Source organism: Accipiter gentilis, chromosome 1, assembly GCF_929443795.1.
Source record: "Accipiter gentilis chromosome 1, bAccGen1.1, whole genome shotgun sequence".
Lineage (NCBI taxonomy): Eukaryota > Metazoa > Chordata > Aves > Accipitriformes > Accipitridae > Astur > Astur gentilis.
In genome coordinates this window covers 41874060-41894038 of record NC_064880.1, presented here as the reverse complement: position 1 = coordinate 41894038, position 19979 = coordinate 41874060, and the positions used below count along the sequence as shown (strand labels likewise).

The following is a 19979-nucleotide window of genomic DNA, read 5'->3' as shown; positions in this document are numbered from 1 at the left end:
CATCAGTGGGTTTGCTTGTGCGTGTTCTCAGCTTTTACAGCGGGGTCTCGGATCCTCAGGGAGCTGGGCTTTGCCCACCTTGTGGAGGTTGAGCATGGGGTTTCAGTGCGCTGAAACATATGTCAGCTTTAGCAGTTGTGTGTCTGCTCCTGGTTCAGGACACCATGTGGTGGGTGGGAAGGCAGGTTTTTCCAGCGCCATCCATCTTCATCTGCACCCAAAAGGGAGATTCTCATGAGAGAGATGCAGGTGATACTTGCAGATTGTATCTGTGTTGCATACTTCAGCTGTGCTGACACTTGGAGATGGGACGTAGGATAAATGGGCACAGCAGGGCCAGAGCAAGTTTAGTACCTTGCAGAGTCGGACCTGAAGACCATAGCAGGGCATCTTCATTAGGAACAGACATGATCATAAGCTTTTTTCCCAATCTGTAGTCACTACAGAGTAGCTATCTTCTCTAAAGCTTACAGACAAATAACTAAAAGATTGAATCTGACATCTTGAAGTTTTTAAAAGCCAGAAAGCATCTCCTTTCATTGGAAAGGAAATTTGAGACTCAATTACTTTGCTTTAAAAGGTCCCAGGCTGGCAGTTCAGGCAGGGGAAATGCTGGCCCTTGTTTACTGTGGTTCCTGAACAACTAGCACAGTCTCTTCTCCCCATTTTACACCTTGCCCAGACCTGAAGGGGTTACGTTTTAAAATGAATAATGACTAAATTTATTCGTCATGGACAAATGATGACAGCTGTTGAGATGCTCCTGTTAGCGCTTCCCAGGGGATAAAGTCAGGCTGGTTCCTAGTGCAAGCCAGCCCAGCCAGGCAGACTCAGCTCGTCTTCATCTCAGATTATTTGTCCTGGGTTCCCCTCGCTAGCAGGGAATTTCCTTCCTAGAAGTGAACTGAAGTTTCCTCAGCTGAAATGGGTGTTGATGAGAATCCTGCAGAGCCGCAGTTGTAGAAAGAGGACTGAAGCCATAGCTGTTTAAATCCACGTGTGAAGACAGCATGCTTAATGAATACGAAGGGCAATGATTGATTATGTTCTGGACTGAAAGCCGCGGCGCTCTGTGAAGCACTGTTACATCTGGGCACGCTATGGAAAATATGAAGGAATGTTGAGGAAGCTTATTTGCAGAAGGATATGTACTTGTAAGCAATTATTTTTTTTTCGTCTTAAATAATGTAAAGGAATTGGAAAATGTAAAGCAAATTGTGTTCTCTGTTTCTCTGAGACAGCACAGTGGTGAGCAGACAAAGGCCGCTTTTATAAGGGCATGTCTCTGATGAAGAGTACTATATGGCCCTTATAAATGAGCACTGGAGGGGGTCTTGGGATGGGGGAGCATCAATGGTTATTTAATGTTAGAATGTGGCACCGATTCCGCTTCAGTGCACCTCTGCTGGAGTCATGAGAGTTACACCCATGCTGGATTTACCATCTCGTGATTTGCAGATAGGCTGCAAAAAATATGATCTTAGTTCAAATGATTATTGTGAACAGGAGTCAATGAATGGAAAAAAAAGGAAAAGGCATTTTAATGATAATGTGTAGTACCTTGTTTTTCTCTCATTTTCTGTACTCCCATGTTCACGTTTCTTTCTGTTCTTTGTTTCTCTTTCTGTCCTGCACACGTGCTGCTGGAAGACTTGATGTGCAGTTCTGAATGTGGCGCTGTCATTCTGCACTGCTCAGATGAGAAAATGCTTTTGGGTTATTGAAGGGACATTCTGATCTGATAAATATGTAATGGTTAGTTTGCAGACTTAATGAACAGGAAGATGTGATTGTAACCTGAACATCCCCCAAACGGTGGGCGGGCTGGTGGGTTTTTTTTGAGGTGTTGGGTTTTTCTTGCTAATGCTCAGAAGAGCCTGTTTTAAATAAAAATGATAGTTTATTTAATTGCTAAAATGCTACAGGAGTATGATCCTTTTAATATCTGTTTTTCTGAATTTTTATTCATTATATGAAATAGCAAACCACACCCTCTTCTTCTTTCAGAGGGGTGAGGCTTTAAAAATGTATACAAGAGGAAGTGAGTGAACTAAGACTACATCTAGACAGCCTGAAATGCAGCTGATGGAGAATTTTATTACCAGATGAAAGTGGTTTTGAAGTAGTAAACTATCTTTTGTTTTGCATATGACTGACTTTCTCTTTGCTGTTTACATATATATATGACAATCTTTTGCTTAATATCTATACAGGAGCTTTTGAAATAAATGCAATTGGGGCAAATTCTGCTCAGAAGTTCTTGTATTTGAGGTCTGTGCAAGTCTTTCTGCATCACATAAACCCCTTCCTAGAGCCTTCAGAGATTGCATGTTTTAAAGTCTATTTTGATCTGCCATGACCTTCTGTGCAAGTCTCACAAAATAATGTTTTTGAAATAATTCCTGTTTGAACTAGATTATATCTTTTTTTTTTTGGGGGGGGGGGGGGGGGGAGGGGGATGGGATCAATCTTGCTTTTTAAGAACTGCCTGTAGTAGAATTTGCTGGGTGACACACCTCCTAACCTCACAGAGTGTCCGTCCTGTGATTATTGCAAAAAATGGAGGGGAATTAAAAAGGTAATTCCAATTCAAGAGTTTAATTTGGTTTTAACCTTCAGCCAGTAGCCTTTTTGTATATTTTTCTATTAGGTGAGAAACAATATTAGTAAATCACACTGGAAAACTATGTTAATAAATCTTCAGTTGCTGTGTTAACAAAGATTATAAATAAGCAACTTGTTAAGAATCTGGCCAGGTTAAACAGTCTTCTGCAGGGAATTTTCATTTAATGGAATTAAAAATATATTTTCCAATCCTTTACTCATTCTCATGGTTCTTCCCTGACCTCTGTTCAAATTATTTTTTAATTACCTGTGTCAGAACATGACCAGTGTCGACAGGAAGGTAGCACAGTCTCCATGGCTGCCCTAGGGCACTGTGTTAAAGAGAGAGCCCCCATCCTAAATGTGTCTTACGTTCTTCTTCTTAGCTGTGTGACCGTAAATTTCTTGATGTTAAAGTTCGTATGTTCACTTTTGTCTTGCTTACTTTTGCCTGAACAGCAGTCCAAGTACCTGTTATTATATTATGCCTTACCTTTAGATGTTACTTTTTCTTAGCCCTTTCCCATATTCCAAGACTTCTTGAACATAAAAATTAAGAGGAGAGATGTCCTTGGCAACCTTTCCTGACTTGTTGGATGCTGCTGTCTACCTGCCATTTCAATGTTGTACTGTGATTGGAGTATGGCATCATGTGCATGGGTGCATATTGGAAATGTGGGCTTTAGGTTTTTAGATGATCTGTGATGGTTCCCCTGTGTCCAGCTGCTAATAAACCAATACCACTTGGGACAGGGAAAACTCCTTAAGGCTGTTGGGCTGAGGACAACACAGGCTTTTCTTTTTTTCTTTTGTTTCCCCTAGAATATGTCTATAGAGTTATCAGTTTATTTTCTTACTTTCAGAAAGCTCAACCTGTATGGAATTTCACTCATTAGTGTCTAACTAGGAGCCCGTGTTTGTTACTAGATGTTCCTGGGTGCCTCTGAGTTTTTGCCAAGTGAAATTTTGCAAAGGAAATATCCCTGAACTGGTGGAGAGCGGGTGCATACCTTGGGTTGTTGGAGAGGGATGGACATGAAGCAGGTCTCAAACCTTGAAAGAAGTGTTAGCATGGAGAAGCTAAGTGATGGAGACTGAGGTGGCTTTCTGGCCTCAATAAATAATGCGTGCCATCTATATCAGCTGTCCAAACACTTTGTCACCTTTCAACCTAAGGCTGGTTTTTAAAGTGGATTAGCTAATCTCTGTAAAACTGCAATATAAGCAGTCCTTTGGAATTGAAGTGACCTTCACTGAGGATTAAAGTGACTGTAATTCATTTTAAGTTAATTTATGTTCATGTTTGGAGGGAGAGGCTGCAGTTCACTTTGTATGTACACAAAAGGTTCAGTAAGTTTTAATACACCTTATGTTTATGGGTTTTCTTGAATTTGAGGTATCTTTTTCTATTTCCTTGTAAAGAATCTCTGGTGATCATTTAAAAAGTTAAAGTGGATTTGTAGCTCTAGTTGGGTCTGTGATTAATGGTCTGTGGCTTATGAACAGCATGGATGTTGCCATGCGATCTTTCCTGTGTTACCCTGTTTATTCTCAGTCTGGTACCAGTAGTTAGCATGGTGTGACAGGGCAGCCTGTGCTGCCTGATCCCCTCCACACTTGGATCTTGGATTTGCTCATGGTCTTACTTTCACTACAGCCCATGGCAAAATAGCTCTCTGAGGCATAAATATCAGAGATACAGACTGTAGGCACCCCAAGTGTTATCTGTGGCTTGCCTCTTTCTACTGTGGATTTGAAGTTTATTCTTTTTATCTGAATGCATTCATTGAAAGGGTTTATAACATAGTGGCTGCAATAGCAAAGGATCAGGTTTGGTGGTCTTTTGTGAATAACTGGATTTCTAGCATGAAGACACTGCTGAGATAAGAGCTGGCAGAGCAGACCTGAACATGCAGCACACTTGCCATCATATGGGCATGTTCCTTGGGACATCCCTTTGCTTCGCTGGACTTACAGCTGAGTGTGCTTTTTTTTTTTCTTTTTGGCAGATAAAATTTTTGATGATGAAGACTCCGTGGATGGGAATAGACCTTCCTCAGCTAGCTCCTCTACATCTTCAAAGGCCCCTGCAAACTCGCGCAGAGTTGGGATGGGGACTACCCGCAGACTTGGGTCTGCAGCTCTGGGCTCCAAGTCTTCAAGTAAGCCGATAGCATATATGAATTGACCTTTATGTGAAGTACTTATAGTGTTCATGCTTGAGCTTACTGCAAGGGCTTCCAGACTGGCCCCCAGGATCCAGTAACAAATTTTCCCATGTGAAATCATTATGTGTACATTGTCTGCATGCCTTGACCGAGCCTTGGTAGGATGACCCTCCAAGCAGTCCCCACATCCCTATAACGTGTTTCACGTTTGTAAAAGGTTGGACCAGTGCGATTATCCACTGAGGGCTGTGAGTGAATAACGTCAGTATTGCAGCCTGTAATTTTTGCCTTTATAGCTGCAACTCTTTAGCTGAGCTGAGGCGGGCTGCTTACAGCTACATGCTAAACTTCAGCCCATGCAGTCTAAAACTGAGGTGTCAGCTTGCTTCTAAGATCTTTGAATATTGCTGGTAACGAAGATGCAGAAAGAAAACTGAGCAATAATTCTGAATGTGAGCAATAATTCTACATGTGATTGTAATTCTACATGTGACCTAGAGAAATGGAGAAAGTTCTCTGTATCAGACACTCTAATCTGATTAGTATTCCAGAGACTATTTACTTCCTTATCATTTGTCTGTTTGTGCACCTGTCAGATCTGAACCTTCATGTATTATAGATAGGATTAAATCCTTTAAAATAAAATGTCCCATATAATTAAAGTAAATATTCCCTTTCATCTTTCAGACTGTGTCCCCTAACTGTTGAGTGACTACTGTAATGACTTCCCTAATGTGCCCTCTGTGCCTAGGAGTTGAAGGATGCTGTGCATGTCTAGTCTGTGCCTGGCATTGAATTTCCATGTCTCTACTTTCATTACATCTGCAGCACTCTGAGGCTGCATGGATAGTGAACTTTGTCCTGATTATGTTCCTTGATAGCTGGTGGTTTCTTAATTGATTCTCTTGTTGATAAGAAGATTGAAAAGGCTTTTTCATTTGTATGTCAGCAGCCAAAGAGGGAGCAGGTGCTGTGGATGAAGAAGACTTCATTAAGGCATTTGAAGATGTCCCAACAGTTCAGGTAAGTAGAATTATGTGTTAAAACTTGCAGTACTTAAAAGCAGAAGATGGATATAGAATCTAGTCCTAATCACTGGCAAACTGTGCTTCATTATGATGTTGACAAATCTTCTTTAAGGGAAAGGCAAGTTAGAAGTAGGCAAGTTTTAAATGGTGATATCTGCCAGTAGTTTGTGTGAAAATCTCAGAAGTGGAGGGAATGGGGGTGGGAGGGTTGTGATAGCGGTATCACAGGAATGGACGTGGAGCTGGAACTGGACATGCATGCTGTACAGTACAGTTTGGTTGAACAAAAACTTAAGTCAGCAGAAGCCTCTCTGCATTTCATCTGTACCATCTAGGAAATGAAAGCAATAAAGGTCACTTGTGTCTCCAGGATTGCTGCTGTTCTGACTGTGACAGCTGGACAGTGCGTGTTTGCTGATAGATTTAGCTGAATAGCTGAGATGTGTCGTGTATCCCTTCTCCTTCACCAGAGCTTTATTTTTTGGACAGCTGAACAGCACATGTTCACTCATGATTGTCTGTAGGTCTTGACTAGCATAGACACTAGTAGCTGCAGGAATGCTGCTTAAAATTGTGAAAATATAGTAAAATAATAAAAGATGATCTTTTAATCATCTTGTGGTCATTTAGTAATTTTTGATTGCAGGAAATGGGTTTAAATTCTTTGCATTTTGCAAAGCCAGCTGTGTCCAAGGCTAGCACATGACGTTTAAGCACTGAGGAGCAAAGATGTAAGAATATAGTTGGGAAGTGATCTGATTTTTCTGGACTAAATCTTGCATTATAGTGCTACTCTGTATTTAAATTTGCAGATTTATTCCAGCCGGGATCTTGAGGAATCCATAAACAAAATAAGAGAGATACTATCAGATGATAAGCATGACTGGGAACAGAGAGTTTCTGCGGTAAGTAGTGAACTTAAATACGAACTCTATTAATATAAGGTTTTTTCTGCACTGAGCTTAATCCCATGAAAAGGGTACTGGGAGAACCTCAGAGTAAGACTAGAATGTAGTTTAAGTGGTAAGCATCTGTTCTGTTCCCCCAAGCTTGGGGGAAATGTTTCCTTACGAAACTGAATTTAAACCACATCTGTGAAGGAATATGCTATTTGATATACAAGAGTCTGTTGAGACGGCATCAGGTTGAACTAGAACTCATGCAGCAAATCCAGCTCTGAAGCTAGAAACTTGCTAGCAGATGCTGAAATAAAAATGTCAAAAGTGGTACTCGGATATCTTAAAACTTCCTGATGAGGCAGAAAGTCACTTTGCTTATAGAGAACTTACTTATACTTTTGCAAAAGGAGGTGTAAATAAAATAAGTCAGAAAGAATTTACACACTTGGGTTTTGAATAAGTAAATATGACTCTGGGAAATATGGAAGTGGAAAATCAGATGTTATGTGCATGCCAAGACTGAGTTTTATTTACTGAGGTGAGCTGTGTTTTCATGATGTAAATAGATGCATGATCTTTTCTACACTGTAGGCTTTCATCACGGATGTAGCAACTTTGACATGTCTGTCAAATCCTGTATTACAGATCTGAGTGGCTAACCATGCTGATTCAGCGTATTTCAGGTTTTTTTGTTTGCTGTACTGTGTGACAGTGAACTTAAATTGAGGCACTGTACGGATGCATCATTATACATGAGGGCCTATTAAGGTGTCCAAAAGAATGTCTATAGGATGAAATGGTGGTCCTTGTAATATTAATAGAAGATTTCCCATTTTGATGTGGTCAGGGTTCCACTTCTAGTAAAGCTGGATAATAATTTTAATGAAGTTAATGGCCATATTCTAGATATAACTCAGTGTTACTTAGATCTGAGTATGAGCCATGCCCTTTAAGTCTAGTCATCTTTTTAATACACTAGTCAGCTGTGAGAGGACTGAAGCTGTTGTAAATAAGTGGTTTCTAAGGGGAATAAGGAGAACCTTTAAGGTATCTTTTGGCTTAAAAAGTAATGTTTCAGTTGTTAACAATATCATTTGAGTAGCTGTATGCAACATTTCTGGATGCCTATAAAAGTTAGCTAGTGTGTTTATATTATCATACTTAGTATGTTAACCTATGGTTGAATACAAGATCTGAAATAATAAAATTGCTTGGACTCTGAGAGTTCCTCAATGCATGTTGAGTAGCAATGGTGGAAGGACCCTGGAAACCAAGTATCAGCCCTGAACATAACTGTCCTATTTATTGCTCATTAACAGTCACTGCTTTCTTTTGTGGTGCTAACAGTTGAAAAAGATCCGATCCTTACTTTTGGCTGGAGCTGCAGAATATGATAACTTCTTCCAACACTTAAGACTTTTGGATGGAGCGTTTAAATTATCTGCTAAAGACCTGCGGTCTCAAGTAGTACGAGAGGCTTGTATCACATTGGGGTGAGTTTACTTTCTAAACGCACTTGAAAGGCAATGTAGAGAAGAGGAACAGACACTGGTTAAAACATTTAGGATGTAACTTGTACTGGTAGTACTACATAGTTATAGCTAGAATATGGTTTTGTTACAGCTGTTGAAAACCATGTCCATGTAGGCCACTAATAGTAGTTCTGCCAGACTGTGTTCCCGAGTTTAAAACGGTGATGATTTGAGAGATGCTGAATGAATGAGCAAGCCATGCATTCATGCATCAAGTAGAGAAGGATTGAACAGTAAAGCTGAAAATGTGGATGTTTTGTTCTGGTTTGGATAGAGCTAGGGTTTTTTTGATGGTTTATCCTTTGTGAAATGCTTCAAGAAAAAGGGCACTGTAGTGTTACTAAGAGCTTTTTTGAAATTTGTGCATATTAAGGCAAAATAGACAGTTTCAGGAAACCAATATAAACTAACAAGTTCAGAAAAAATACATTTGATAATAAATTTTTGGCTGTGCTAGTTACTTTATTTTATGCTGAACTTCCTGTTTCTCAGAGTTCAGATGACTGTAGAACACAAGTTTGAAATGAAAGTAAAGGACTATTTTTTGAAACATGGTGTTCTCTGTCCTTTGGAGAGGAGGTGACGGTTGTGAAGATTGAGGTGTCAGATGTGCTTATGTCAGATGTTCTGTAGAAGTCTGACTCTCTTAATCCTCAGCACGCTTACCAGCATAACTTCATTCTGTTTTTCAGACATTTGTCATCAGTTCTGGGAAACAAGTTTGACCATGGGGCAGAAGCCATCATGCCAACAATTTTTAATCTAATTCCAAATAGTGCCAAAGTCATGGCCACTTCTGGTGTTGTAGCAGTTAGGTTAATCATTCGAGTAAGTATACATCAAGAGAGAACAATGTTGTTATTTCCAAATACTGTGGTGTTTCTGAGGAAATATGAATGTTGCTGCAATGAAAATTAGATTAGTGCCTAATCTACTTTTCTGATTGTGCTGGGTTTGGCTGTCTCAGATGTCATGCGGCCTTGTGTAGATGATGATAGTTAAGCCCTGCCAAAATAGCAGGAAAAATATTTCTTTGCAGAATAAGATATTTCCATCCCTTTAATAGCTGAGCAAACTTTTTTCTTTGAATGGGTTTTAAACCTGCCTTGCAGGACAGACTCATCCTCTTTAATTATGCTTTAAAATTCCTCAGTCAGTGCATGTTTCCTAAAACCATTAGGTCACAAAGGTGACTTCTGCCTAGTGATTCATTGGGGAAGCTGTAGATAGCCTGATATCTCTCAGGTTGTCACCACTGACAGATCCTCTTGCAGTGACTTCAGCTCCTTAATTCACTGAAGCCTGTCATTATAGAAGAAAAGAAAATATCTGTTAAAGATATTTTAACAGATAAAATATAAAATTTTTAATTAAAAATATCTGTACATATCTGTTAGTGTTCCTTTATTTAGCAGTTCTATTTTTAAGAATTGAACAAAAATAAGTATCTGCATACTGGCCTCAGGTGGCTGAAAGAGATGGCCTTTCATTTTGTGGAACTGTGGTGTAAAGACGTCTTCCTGTTTTTGTTGTTTGGTTTTTCTTCCAGCATACGCACATCCCTCGATTAATACCCATCATAACCAGTAATTGTACCTCCAAGTCTGTTGCAGTTAGAAGGTGAGCATGTAGTTTGAATTTACTCTCTCTTTTTACCAGTAAATAGGTTCACACGTACTTTCTGATAACATTCATGTAGTTCTTTTTATTCATGAAAAGGGTTGATATACACACTAACTAAAGAATGCATCTCATTCTCCCCCATGAGTTGGGATCAAATTCAAAGTCAGCTATCTTGAATAAGCTGCAGCACTGCAGAGAAGAAAAGTACTTTTCCACAAAGAGAAATGTTTTTTAAACTAACCTTTGTGCTTACATGTTGATATCATGTTATTTTGGCTTCTTTACAGACACATTCCTATTCCCCACTACTAGCCATTACAGTGACACATTTTCTTTGAGCCAGTCAGCAGTAGTAGTGTTCTGCAATAGCATCATCTGGAAGTTGGACTGGATGTGCTAATGGTCCTCTCTGCACTTAAAATCTAAGTGTACTTCAGTCTACTACCTCACTGGGAGACTCCTGCCTGGTCCATGTAGATCAGCTAGTTCTCTTCTGGTTAGACAAAAAGAAGGGCTTTGTGGTTGCTGAATTTGGTGACAAACCTTGAACAAGTAACAGCACACTTGTGCCTTAGTGTCTTGAAATGAGGAGGTGAGATTAAAGCTGGAAAGGATCTGACTCCACATGAAGCTAAATGTGAAGTTTCTGTATGAAGCCTGAACTAACAGGTACAAAGTATCCTTAGTATAGATCTTCTAGGCCTGTATCCTGTTTAATGAAAAAGGGGCCTTTCTGGATTGTTTTATGTCAAGCCCTCTCTTCAGACTTCTCTGTAGTGAGCTGCATCCAGTTACTACTTCAGACTGTTTATTTATGCCATTTGTAGAGACGTTGATGTTTTTATCATGGTTGTTACTGAATTCTAATGTCCTAAAAAACTTCATAACAAAAGATGGGTGTTGTTCAGGGGCAGGTATGGCAAAGTCAGCATGCCTCTGTTAACTTAAAGAACTTAACATTTCTTCTCTTTCTTCTCTCAGGCGCTGTTTTGAATTTTTAGACTTGCTGTTGCAGGAGTGGCAAACACACTCCCTAGAAAGGTAAGCTCTGAAAACAAGTTATTTCTCTCTACTTATGTCTGGGGAGGTTAATTCTGGAGAAAGGATAATCTAGGAGGTGAGATTATATCAGGTAGCTTGAGTAGTGATATTTTTGTCACAAAAAAGCACGTACATATGTGCACACACCCCATTCGTCTGTAGTTCTGGCAGTCAGAGTTTGGTGAGTCTGTCTCCTATGCCAGCCTTGGAAAACCTGGCTGAGTGAATCCCTGAACTCAATATATCTTCTCTCTTTTTTTTTTTTTTTTTTTTTTTTTTACTTTTTCTTGTTCCTTTTGCACCCCAGAGTGAGATGATGTGGAGGCTACCACATCTGTCAGAGCTTCTGAGGCTTTTACAGTACTTCAGACTAATGAACAGTGAAAGTAATTGTGGGGGAAGAAACTGGGACACAATTTCCTTAGCCCTAGACTGTGCAAGACTTCTTAAGGGTTAAGAGAGTGGTTTTGCCCCCAGGCAGTTTCAAAAGCTAACTAAAGACTGACCTATAAAGAATGCTGCTTGCCTTTTCCTAGTCAGCAGTGTGGGTGAAATTAAAACTGACTTGTAAGAGTAAATAAATAAAGGCTCCAAAGGATCTTACATGGAAATGGGAGGATGTGATGAACTATTTGTTCTTGGAGGCCAAGGCAAAATCAAATTAGTCATTTGTTTATAAGTGTGGTGCATCTTTCTGGACTGCTGGATAATGTTTTCCTTCTTATTTCAGACACATATCAGTGTTAGCTGAAACAATAAAGAAGGGTATTCATGATGCAGACTCTGAAGCCAGGATAGAGGCAAGAAAGTAAGTGGAAGCTGTTGTTGGTGTCTTTTCTTCCTCCCTTTCTTTTCCCCTATTGTGTTGCTAGTCAGTGGTATTGTATGTTGGAGACTGAAGTCCAGACAAGTTATGCTCGCCTGGCAGTTGATGTCAACTTCCCCTTGGCTTCAGTGGGAGTGTGCACTTCAACCGATGTTGTCATACAAGATGATCACATGGGGCTGAGTTATATAAATATCACATCTTCTAATGGTGCTTGTTTCAGTTTGTTCTTGTAATATTTTATTGGCTTTTTATCTGTCTAAGCAGGTAAAGTGCTTACCTGAGTTGTTCAAGAGTCTAGAATTGACAACTAGTAACCTTGTCTTTCTCTTTGATGTTTGAGTTGCTTGCAGTTAACTGGTATTTCTTCTGTTCAGTGCAAAAATACTGTTATTTCTAATATATTTTTTCTTTTCTTTTTGGGCCTGTATACAAGACCTAGGACGGAGTAATGCCAGGCACAAGTATAAATTGGGAGAGGAGTGGCTGGAGAGCAGCCTTGCAGAAAGGGATCTGGGGGTGCTGGTTGACAGCAGGCTCAGTGTGAGTCAGCAGTGTGCCCTGGCAGCCAAGAGGGCAAGCTGAATCCTGGAGTGCATCAAACACTTGACAGCCAGCTAGTCAAGAGAGGTGATTATCCCACTGTATCCAGTGTTGGTGCAGCCTCACCTTGAATACTGTGTGCAGTTCTGGGCCCCACATTTTAAGAAGGATGTGAAGGTCCTTGAATGTGTCCAGAGGAAGGCAACAAAGGTGGTGAAAGGGCTGGAAGGAATGTCCCCTAAGGAGCAGCTAAGGACTTTGGGCTTGCCTGGGTTGTCAGCTAGGAGCCTGAGGGACAAACTCATTGCTCTCCGCAGCTTCCTGAGGAGGGGAAGTGGAGAGGGATGTGCTGGCCTCTTCTCCCTGGTATCCAGTGAAAGGATACATGGGAATGGTTCAAAGCTGCACCAGAGGAGGTTTAGACTCAACATTAGGAAGCATTTTGTTACCGAGAGGATGGTCAAACACTGGAACAGGCTTCCTAGAGGGGTGGTTGATGCCCCAAGCCTGTCAGTCTTTTAAGAGGCATTTGGACAATGTCCTTAATAACATGCTTTAACTTTGGTCAACCCTGAACTGGTCAGGCAGGTTGGACTAGATGATTGTTGTAGGTCCCTTCCAACTGAAATAGTCTGTTCTATTCTATTGTTATTTGCTACTCTTGAAGTAAAAGTCCTTGTGCTAGTACACTGCAAAATGGTATCCTAAATTAAGGAAATATTTTATGACACTGAAATAATATCTTCGTGTGTATCTATAGGAAAGCTTAATATTTGCAATTAATTTTCTTCTGTTGATCTCTTGCATTTCCATTAATGCGATTGTACTTAAGGTAGTATGCTGATATACTAGGATCATGCTCTTCTGAACAGAATACTACAGGAACATTTTTCTTCAGAAAGAGGATGCTGTAAAACATGAAATCAATGAACAATAAATTTTATTAATCTAAATGCTATGTTATAAGCAGAAGTGTTTCACAGTAGGACTGCTTAAATTCTTTTGAAAGGATTTACGTGATGAATGTGTCCATCACTATAAAAGACAGTTAGGCACTGAGGCTTCATAGCAGGTGACTAGTTAAGCTGAATAGACACAGCAAGGAGAATAGCATGAGACTTTGGAGAGTGTGCTTAATTCTCTCTTACCATGTTTCTTAATTAACAGCATGACTGATCGTAGGACAAATTTGTTTCCTTCTAGTGATGTGAGAATGTATGTGATTTCTCTGAGGCTCTGAGGACTTGCTGTCACACACAACCAATTCTTGATTGATTTGAACTAACGATCTTACTCTTAAACTGCCCATTAGTTGCCCCCTGAAAAGTGCTGAGAGTCTTCATCTCCTTTGTGACGAGTGTGAATGGTGTTTAGCCATCAGCCAGGAGAATTGGACCAGAGAGGAATCCTTCCCTCATCTTAAAATGCACTTTTATTTTTAGCATGGCACTGACTGGAAGTCTATAGGAGTACCTCTTTCCTTTTTCTTGTTATTTCTTCCCAAAAAGACAGTCAACAGCCTCAACTCAGTACAGAAGATTTGTCTCTGCAACATTGTAGGAGGGCTGTTTGTTAAACTTAAGGAAGAAAACAACACCAGTTTGTGCTTTCCTGAATCAGGCCCATGCACGTGTGTTCTCGTTTTGGCATGTTTTTGAAGTAATTATTGAGCACCCAGTCCCAAACTAGTATCGGTGTAGTGGGTCTACCATCTCCCGTGTACATTAGACAGCCAGAGGGATGAGGGTTTCTTCTGTAATAAAGCTTTGTTGGCTACTTCTGTATTTATAATGCACCGAATGGTGTGTTCCTATCTTAACTTTCATTTGGATTGTCTTCTGTGCAGCTGCTTGAGCAATACAACGGGTTGAAGAAAGTGATATGTCTTGAGTGTGTCATAGGGGCAGTAGATGGTTGAAATGACTGGGCTAATGAGCCCACTAATGCCAGGAGTGAAAAGGGCTCTCACTGCACCTGTGCCTCACTGCCCCCTAGAACTTGACAAAGAAGTATTCACAGTATTGTGCCTTGTTTCCAGGTGTTACTGGGGTTTCCACAGTCACTTCAGCCGAGAGGCAGAGCATTTGTACCACACCTTGGAGTCTTCCTACCAGAAGGCCCTGCAGTCGCATTTGAAGAACTCTGACAGCATCGTGTCCTTGCCACAGTCGGATCGCTCCTCCTCCAGCTCCCAGGAGAGTCTTAAGTAAGTCTTTCAATGTCACTCCCTCTCGATTTAAGCAACTGTGGATAGCTCCATTGAATTGGAGGGAGCCATCACATTGCTTTGTCTCATCTGGTCATTGTTTGGCCTCAACACTTGGTTACTCCAAAATTTTTTTTAGCCAACACTGTATTAAAATAAAAAGCCAGTGAAACCCTTTAAAAAAAAAATCATTATCTTGACTCCATAAATAATTTTCTAGGAAGCTTTTTGTGCACAGCAAATACTGTTGGTCATTCCTTCCAGGTGTGCTTAAAACAATGCTTGGATTGAAATTCTGTGTTCAGCATTAATCCTAGAGGTATAAGTCTGCCTCTTTCCATATAAGAGAACAAAAATTACTTAATTAAATTGAGTTGAAACTGCAAAATCAGTATGTAACTCTTCTGCTGAATGTATATATTTTACCTTCTCTTAGAGATACAGTCAACTTTAGGCTCCAAATGTCTGCCATTTAAGTGTGTGACCTATATGAAAAATATCCATAACTTACTGGTGTCACTTCTAAAATCTACGAAAAGTGTTCTTAAAAATCTCTTCTTACTGAAATAATGTGCATACTAGATTTTTTTCTTAGTGCTTTTGTAAAGAATTTCATGGTGGTACTGTATTTATTCTTAACTAATAAGCTTTGTTAGTCTATTCCTGTATAGAAATAACTTCCTATTAACTCAGTTGTGTACTGAGGGAACAGAGTAGTGCTGTTACTGATGACTATGAAATACTAGTGTTTTTTTAATAAATATTTATATTAACTTCTAGCCGTCCATTGTCTGCCAAAAGAAGTCCTACTGGAAGTACTACATCTAGAGGTGAGAACAGGAGCTGAAAAATGTGTTCAGGTGTTTCTGAGAAGTGTGATGAATTAGAATGAGAATTTCAGACACTATGATATGCAAATAAAAACTTTGATCACTGTTTACCACTCCTTAAGATGGCAGCTTAGTATGTAAAATTTTTTAATTACTTTTGGGTTGTACACCACATTCTGTGCATTGACTGCTGATGCTTTTGAAAGCTAGTAAATCTGTTATTACTTGCACCTGAAAAGAAGGCTAAAGCCCTGAAAATTCTAGCCAAGGTATGTTTAGCTGTGCAATAGCTGGAATGAACTACTGCTGATGCTAAGCCATACAGCTACGTAGTCTAATGGTGCATTCAGCTTTACAATTTTCTGTCATTTATTCTCTGTGGTTTCAGCAATTACTGGAGGCATTGTCTGTACACAAGTCCTACAGTGTTGAATTCCATCTCGTTGCTAATCTGTTTTTACTGTCAGATGGAATATTTAGGTACAGCTTTCCTGTCCTAAGTAAATGCATACAATAATCTAAATAATAAATTTTAATACAGAATATAATAGACAAAACTTTGTTGGTAGATAAGTTGCCTTCTGCACCTGACCAAGATCGGGTTCTGGCTGGTTTGTGTATACAGTACACCCTACTGAGATCTTTGATTCAAGGAGATGTTCTTGTGTAACCTACTTGATTGTGCACACAAATGCATGTTTGCTTGCAGCTGAATAGTCAAGCTTCATGCGTAAGAGGGTAAGCATCAACAAGTGATGGGAACAGAAGTCCTCATGAGAAGATGAGGTGTTGGGAAGGAAGTTAGTAGAACCTGGACTGAAGGACCTGCAGGTCTGTTTTGGCCAGCAGCTCACAAGCTGGTGATGGGTACTGTGGTTGAACTTTCCCATCTAGGTTCTGTTAGAAATTTCTTTATTACTGGCCTGGCAGCCTTTTTGATCTCAGCATTTAGGTTAGTGTCTGATAAAGTTCTTAGAGGTAGCATCAGGTCAGCATTGAAATATCTTTGCAGGCAGTGTGGGGAAGCCCACATTGCCCTGATAAAGCATTCTTAGTTGAGGTATTTGAGTGCCAGCAGGGAGTGTTAAAAATAGTACATTAAACTGCTTGTCAGGCTCTTTGAAGCACACAGCTCAAAAAATTAATCTTCTTTATTCTGGATCTCCCACTCCCATCTGCAGCATCTACAGTAAGTACAAAATCTGTGTCAACACCAGGATCTCTGCAGCGATCCCGCAGTGACGTCGATGTGAATGCAGCAGCTAGTGCCAAGTCAAAAGTGACGTCTTCTGGAGCATCCACCCCCTTCAGTTCTGCTGCAGCCTTGCCCCCAGGCTCATATGCATCACTAGGTAAATCTACATGTTCTTCTACTCTTGCAGTTAGCTTTCTTTGCTAGCAGAAAGTGTCTCGTAGTTTTATTTGAATATTAAACTATAACTAGAAGAACATATCTCTGAGATAGTTACCAGCTCTTCAGGATCAGTATGTGATCTCTTGCCCTTTGGGATTAAGGGAAAAATTTGCAACAGAACTGACTTGAAACAAGTTCTTAGTTTTTGAATTGTATAATAGTCTGTGTTTCACTCTTCTTTCTGGGCAAAAGCAGATCTTATTACGATTCTGGGACACTGTTGAGGAAAATACTTACCGCTCAATTCCTTTTGACATGTCCCCTGTCTCTTCCTTCTCTTCCTTCCCTCCTTTCCTGAAACTGTTTTTCCGTTAGTTGTTTTATGCTTTGAATAGTACATCTTAGTTGAGTTTGATCGCTTTGTTTTACTAAAGATGTAGCAGCCAAAGAGAAGTCGGGCTTCCCATTTCACTACACAGAATATAAGTATCTGTTCCTTATGCTGACTCTTTTTGGATTGTAGCCACATGGCATATTACTCTCTCAAAGCATCGTATATCACTTTCAGGTGCCTCAGGGTTTCTTACAACAAAGTTTGCATTTGATCTTTCTCTCCTGGACATGCCGTTTAAGGAGGCATGGAGGAGGAAATGCAAGGCAGTGATTGACACCATATTTGCAGAGCTTCAACTTGGTTATGAGCAGAGCTGATCATCTGAGCTAGTTTCTCATTCTGCTGGTTTCATACTAATCTAATTCCAGACTCTTCATTGATTTATCTTTACAAGAGGGAGAAAAATCAGAAATCAGTGATCTTTATTTAAGCTGTGTAGATGGTCTTCACTGAGTCAGTTGAGAAGTTGCTTCTCCTTACTGTAGGGCATTTGGTCTTTAGTCTGATAAAATATGCTTGGTGAATTATGTAGGGATGGTTTCTATAGATTCCTTTTGTAGACAGGTTTCTTTTCATATCTGAGATGTTTTACCTTGGCTTAAATGTGTTGGTTGTATTTGGTCCAGAAGTTGAATTCTTATTCTGATCTAACATACTTCATTCAAGCTTTAGCTACATTGCAGTGAAAATGTAATGCAGAACATAATAGCGTGCTTTCGAGCTCACAGGTGCAACCATTTTTAGTCGCGCTGTGTACTGGATTCAGTGGCAAAACTGCTTTTGAACAATCTTATGAGGAAGAACAGAAGAGGGGGGGAAGTATCTACTAAAGTTGGCTTTGTCCTTGAAGCCGGGAGATGGAATACAGTGTTAGTCTTGCTCTTAAAACACACTGTAGAAGAAAAGCAGCAAATGCAGTCTAAGTGATGCAAACATGGCTGCTCCTGAAGGAGCCTGCTTCCTTTTGAGCTGGTAGGGACATTTGTCACCTGCGCATTCCCATGAGAGAAATGGTGAGGCAAACAACGAAAATGGAGTTTGGCAAAGGTTGGTTATTGCAGGAGGGGAAACCTGCAATTGTGTTCTTCAGATGCACCAAGCTTTGATTTGCTGCTCAAACTTTTTTCATTTCTTTAATTGTGCTAATTTTTGTGCATATTTCTGTAGCTAATATATAGTGCCCACTTCTGTTGATGTTACTAATTTTCCCTATTAACCCTCTCCTTATTTTTTTTAATTTGCCTAAAGATGGTACTACCACTAAAACTGAGGGTAAGCAGTCTCTCTGTGTAACTGAGGTGTGTCCACAGTCGTACCACCCTACCTGGTCTCTGTTCTCGAAGTGTTATCTGGTTCTCATCCATGTTCACTGGTGACCTGCATGAAGTGTTGCATGGTTGTCCTGCTCATTTTGATGCCATGGGGTATTCTTCACTTCCTCTTTGAGCTCCTTCCTGCAAATAGGCACTAGTCTGCTTTTATGACTTAACTTCTGATCACGAAGTTGTATGTGGGTTTCTGTATTTAAAGCACTGCTTTTGGTTGAAGGTGACCTGTGCACAGATTTAAAAAAAAAAAAAAAAAAAACAAACCAACAAAAAAAACCCCAAACCAACAAAATAAAACAAAAGCAAAAAAACCAATACAGGGCTTCTGTTTTCTTGCTCCACAGTGTGTAAAGGTTTGCTGTGTTTTTCCATCCAAAGCTCAGGTCGCAACTGCCAAATGCTTTCGGGAAGAGACTGGGCAGCGAGAGAATTGAATGAGATGATCACATGGCAGAAAAATGAGGACAGTAAACAATGATCTCTAGGGAAGGAATATTTAGTCAACCTCTTTAAACCTGAGCGCTCTCTTTTTGTTGTTAACTGTCTGGGTGAGATGACTTACATCGAAGACAGTTGGAGGAAAGGCTTTTTTCAAGAACACTGAGCCTGCTAGTTTGGGAGGGCTCCCAGTCCGTTTCTCTGGCTCGTTGCCAAAGCTTGTTCTTTATTTCTTATTTCTCAAGCAAAAAAGATCACTGGGAAACCACTTTTTCTGAGGTAGACAGGAGTTGAAAACAAGAATGTCTTCTACACAGAATGAGGACACCACACCCCCCAACAAACCCATTTTTTTCCTGATGCAAGTCTCTTTTCAAGGGATCTATTACTGTCTTGTGGGACTGTGCTCATATCCTTGATGGCTGCTTGTATTTGGATGTGGTGGTCTGAAAAGTGCCACTGTGCTGTTGTGACGTGTGTGTTTTTCTTACTATTACTGATGCACTGATTTATTATTTAGAGGGAAAGGTCTCTACCATTTTTGGTACTTAATCTCAGTGTTGAGAGATGAACTGGCTTTGCATCATGGGCAAGTGTTTGTGCTTTGTGATCTGTCAGTGATAAGGAATATGAAGTTGGCCTAAACACCTGTCTTTCTAAATCAATAGTGAATTAGATGAAAGTTCCAAATTGTTGTAATACTGAACTTTTTTTAGTCATTATTGACCCTTCTTTTCTCTTTTCTTCCTTTCTTCCCAGTTTTCAAACCTTTCTTTTTTTGGCCTAACTTTGAAATGTTGAATGTTTATGTTAATTTATGAAATAGCCTATGCAGTTTTCAGTCCTTTCCTAGGCTGTAATATTTGCAGAGGCCTGTTACAACAACTGTCTTCTAGAATACTTTTCTTTTTAGTTTATTAAATCCTTTATTGTCAAAATGCAAAAGAATGGCTTATTTATTTTATTAGTTGGTTGTTGGGTTTTTTTTCCCAATTTGGCTACATTGGAACCAGATTTGATTTGGTAAAAATCTGTAATAGAAACTAGCAAGTTGCTTGTGAGGAAAGATTGTGAGATGAACTTTCAGAAATAGAGTTTGCCATCCCTTTAAGTGTTAAATGCCAGATCTCATCTCTTCTTTTTGCTGTAGGATTCTTTTTGGGGA

At 39.8% G+C, this 19979-nt stretch overlaps 1 protein-coding gene across 3 annotated transcripts in view; it reads left to right on the top strand.

Annotated features, from left to right (window-relative positions):
* Positions 1 to 19979, top strand: part of CLASP1 (cytoplasmic linker associated protein 1) — a 189358-nt gene that overhangs the window by 86754 nt on the left and 82625 nt on the right. For 2 of the 3 annotated variants that reach the window (XM_049804241.1, XM_049804231.1), the window contains exons 9-19: positions 4614 to 4766; positions 5722 to 5795; positions 6613 to 6705; positions 8047 to 8192; positions 8924 to 9059; positions 9781 to 9851; positions 10836 to 10895; positions 11626 to 11703; positions 14303 to 14470; positions 15251 to 15300; positions 16482 to 16652. In XM_049804241.1, coding sequence (XP_049660198.1) covers positions 4614 to 4766; positions 5722 to 5795; positions 6613 to 6705; positions 8047 to 8192; positions 8924 to 9059; positions 9781 to 9851; positions 10836 to 10895; positions 11626 to 11703; positions 14303 to 14470; positions 15251 to 15300; positions 16482 to 16652 — 1200 coding nt within the window. Of the gene's footprint in view, positions 1 to 4613; positions 4767 to 5721; positions 5796 to 6612; positions 6706 to 8046; positions 8193 to 8923; positions 9060 to 9780; positions 9852 to 10835; positions 10896 to 11625; positions 11704 to 14302; positions 14471 to 15250; positions 15301 to 16481; positions 16653 to 18296; positions 18321 to 19979 lie in introns of all 3 variants that reach the window. The other variant, XM_049804222.1, reaches the window with a different exon arrangement.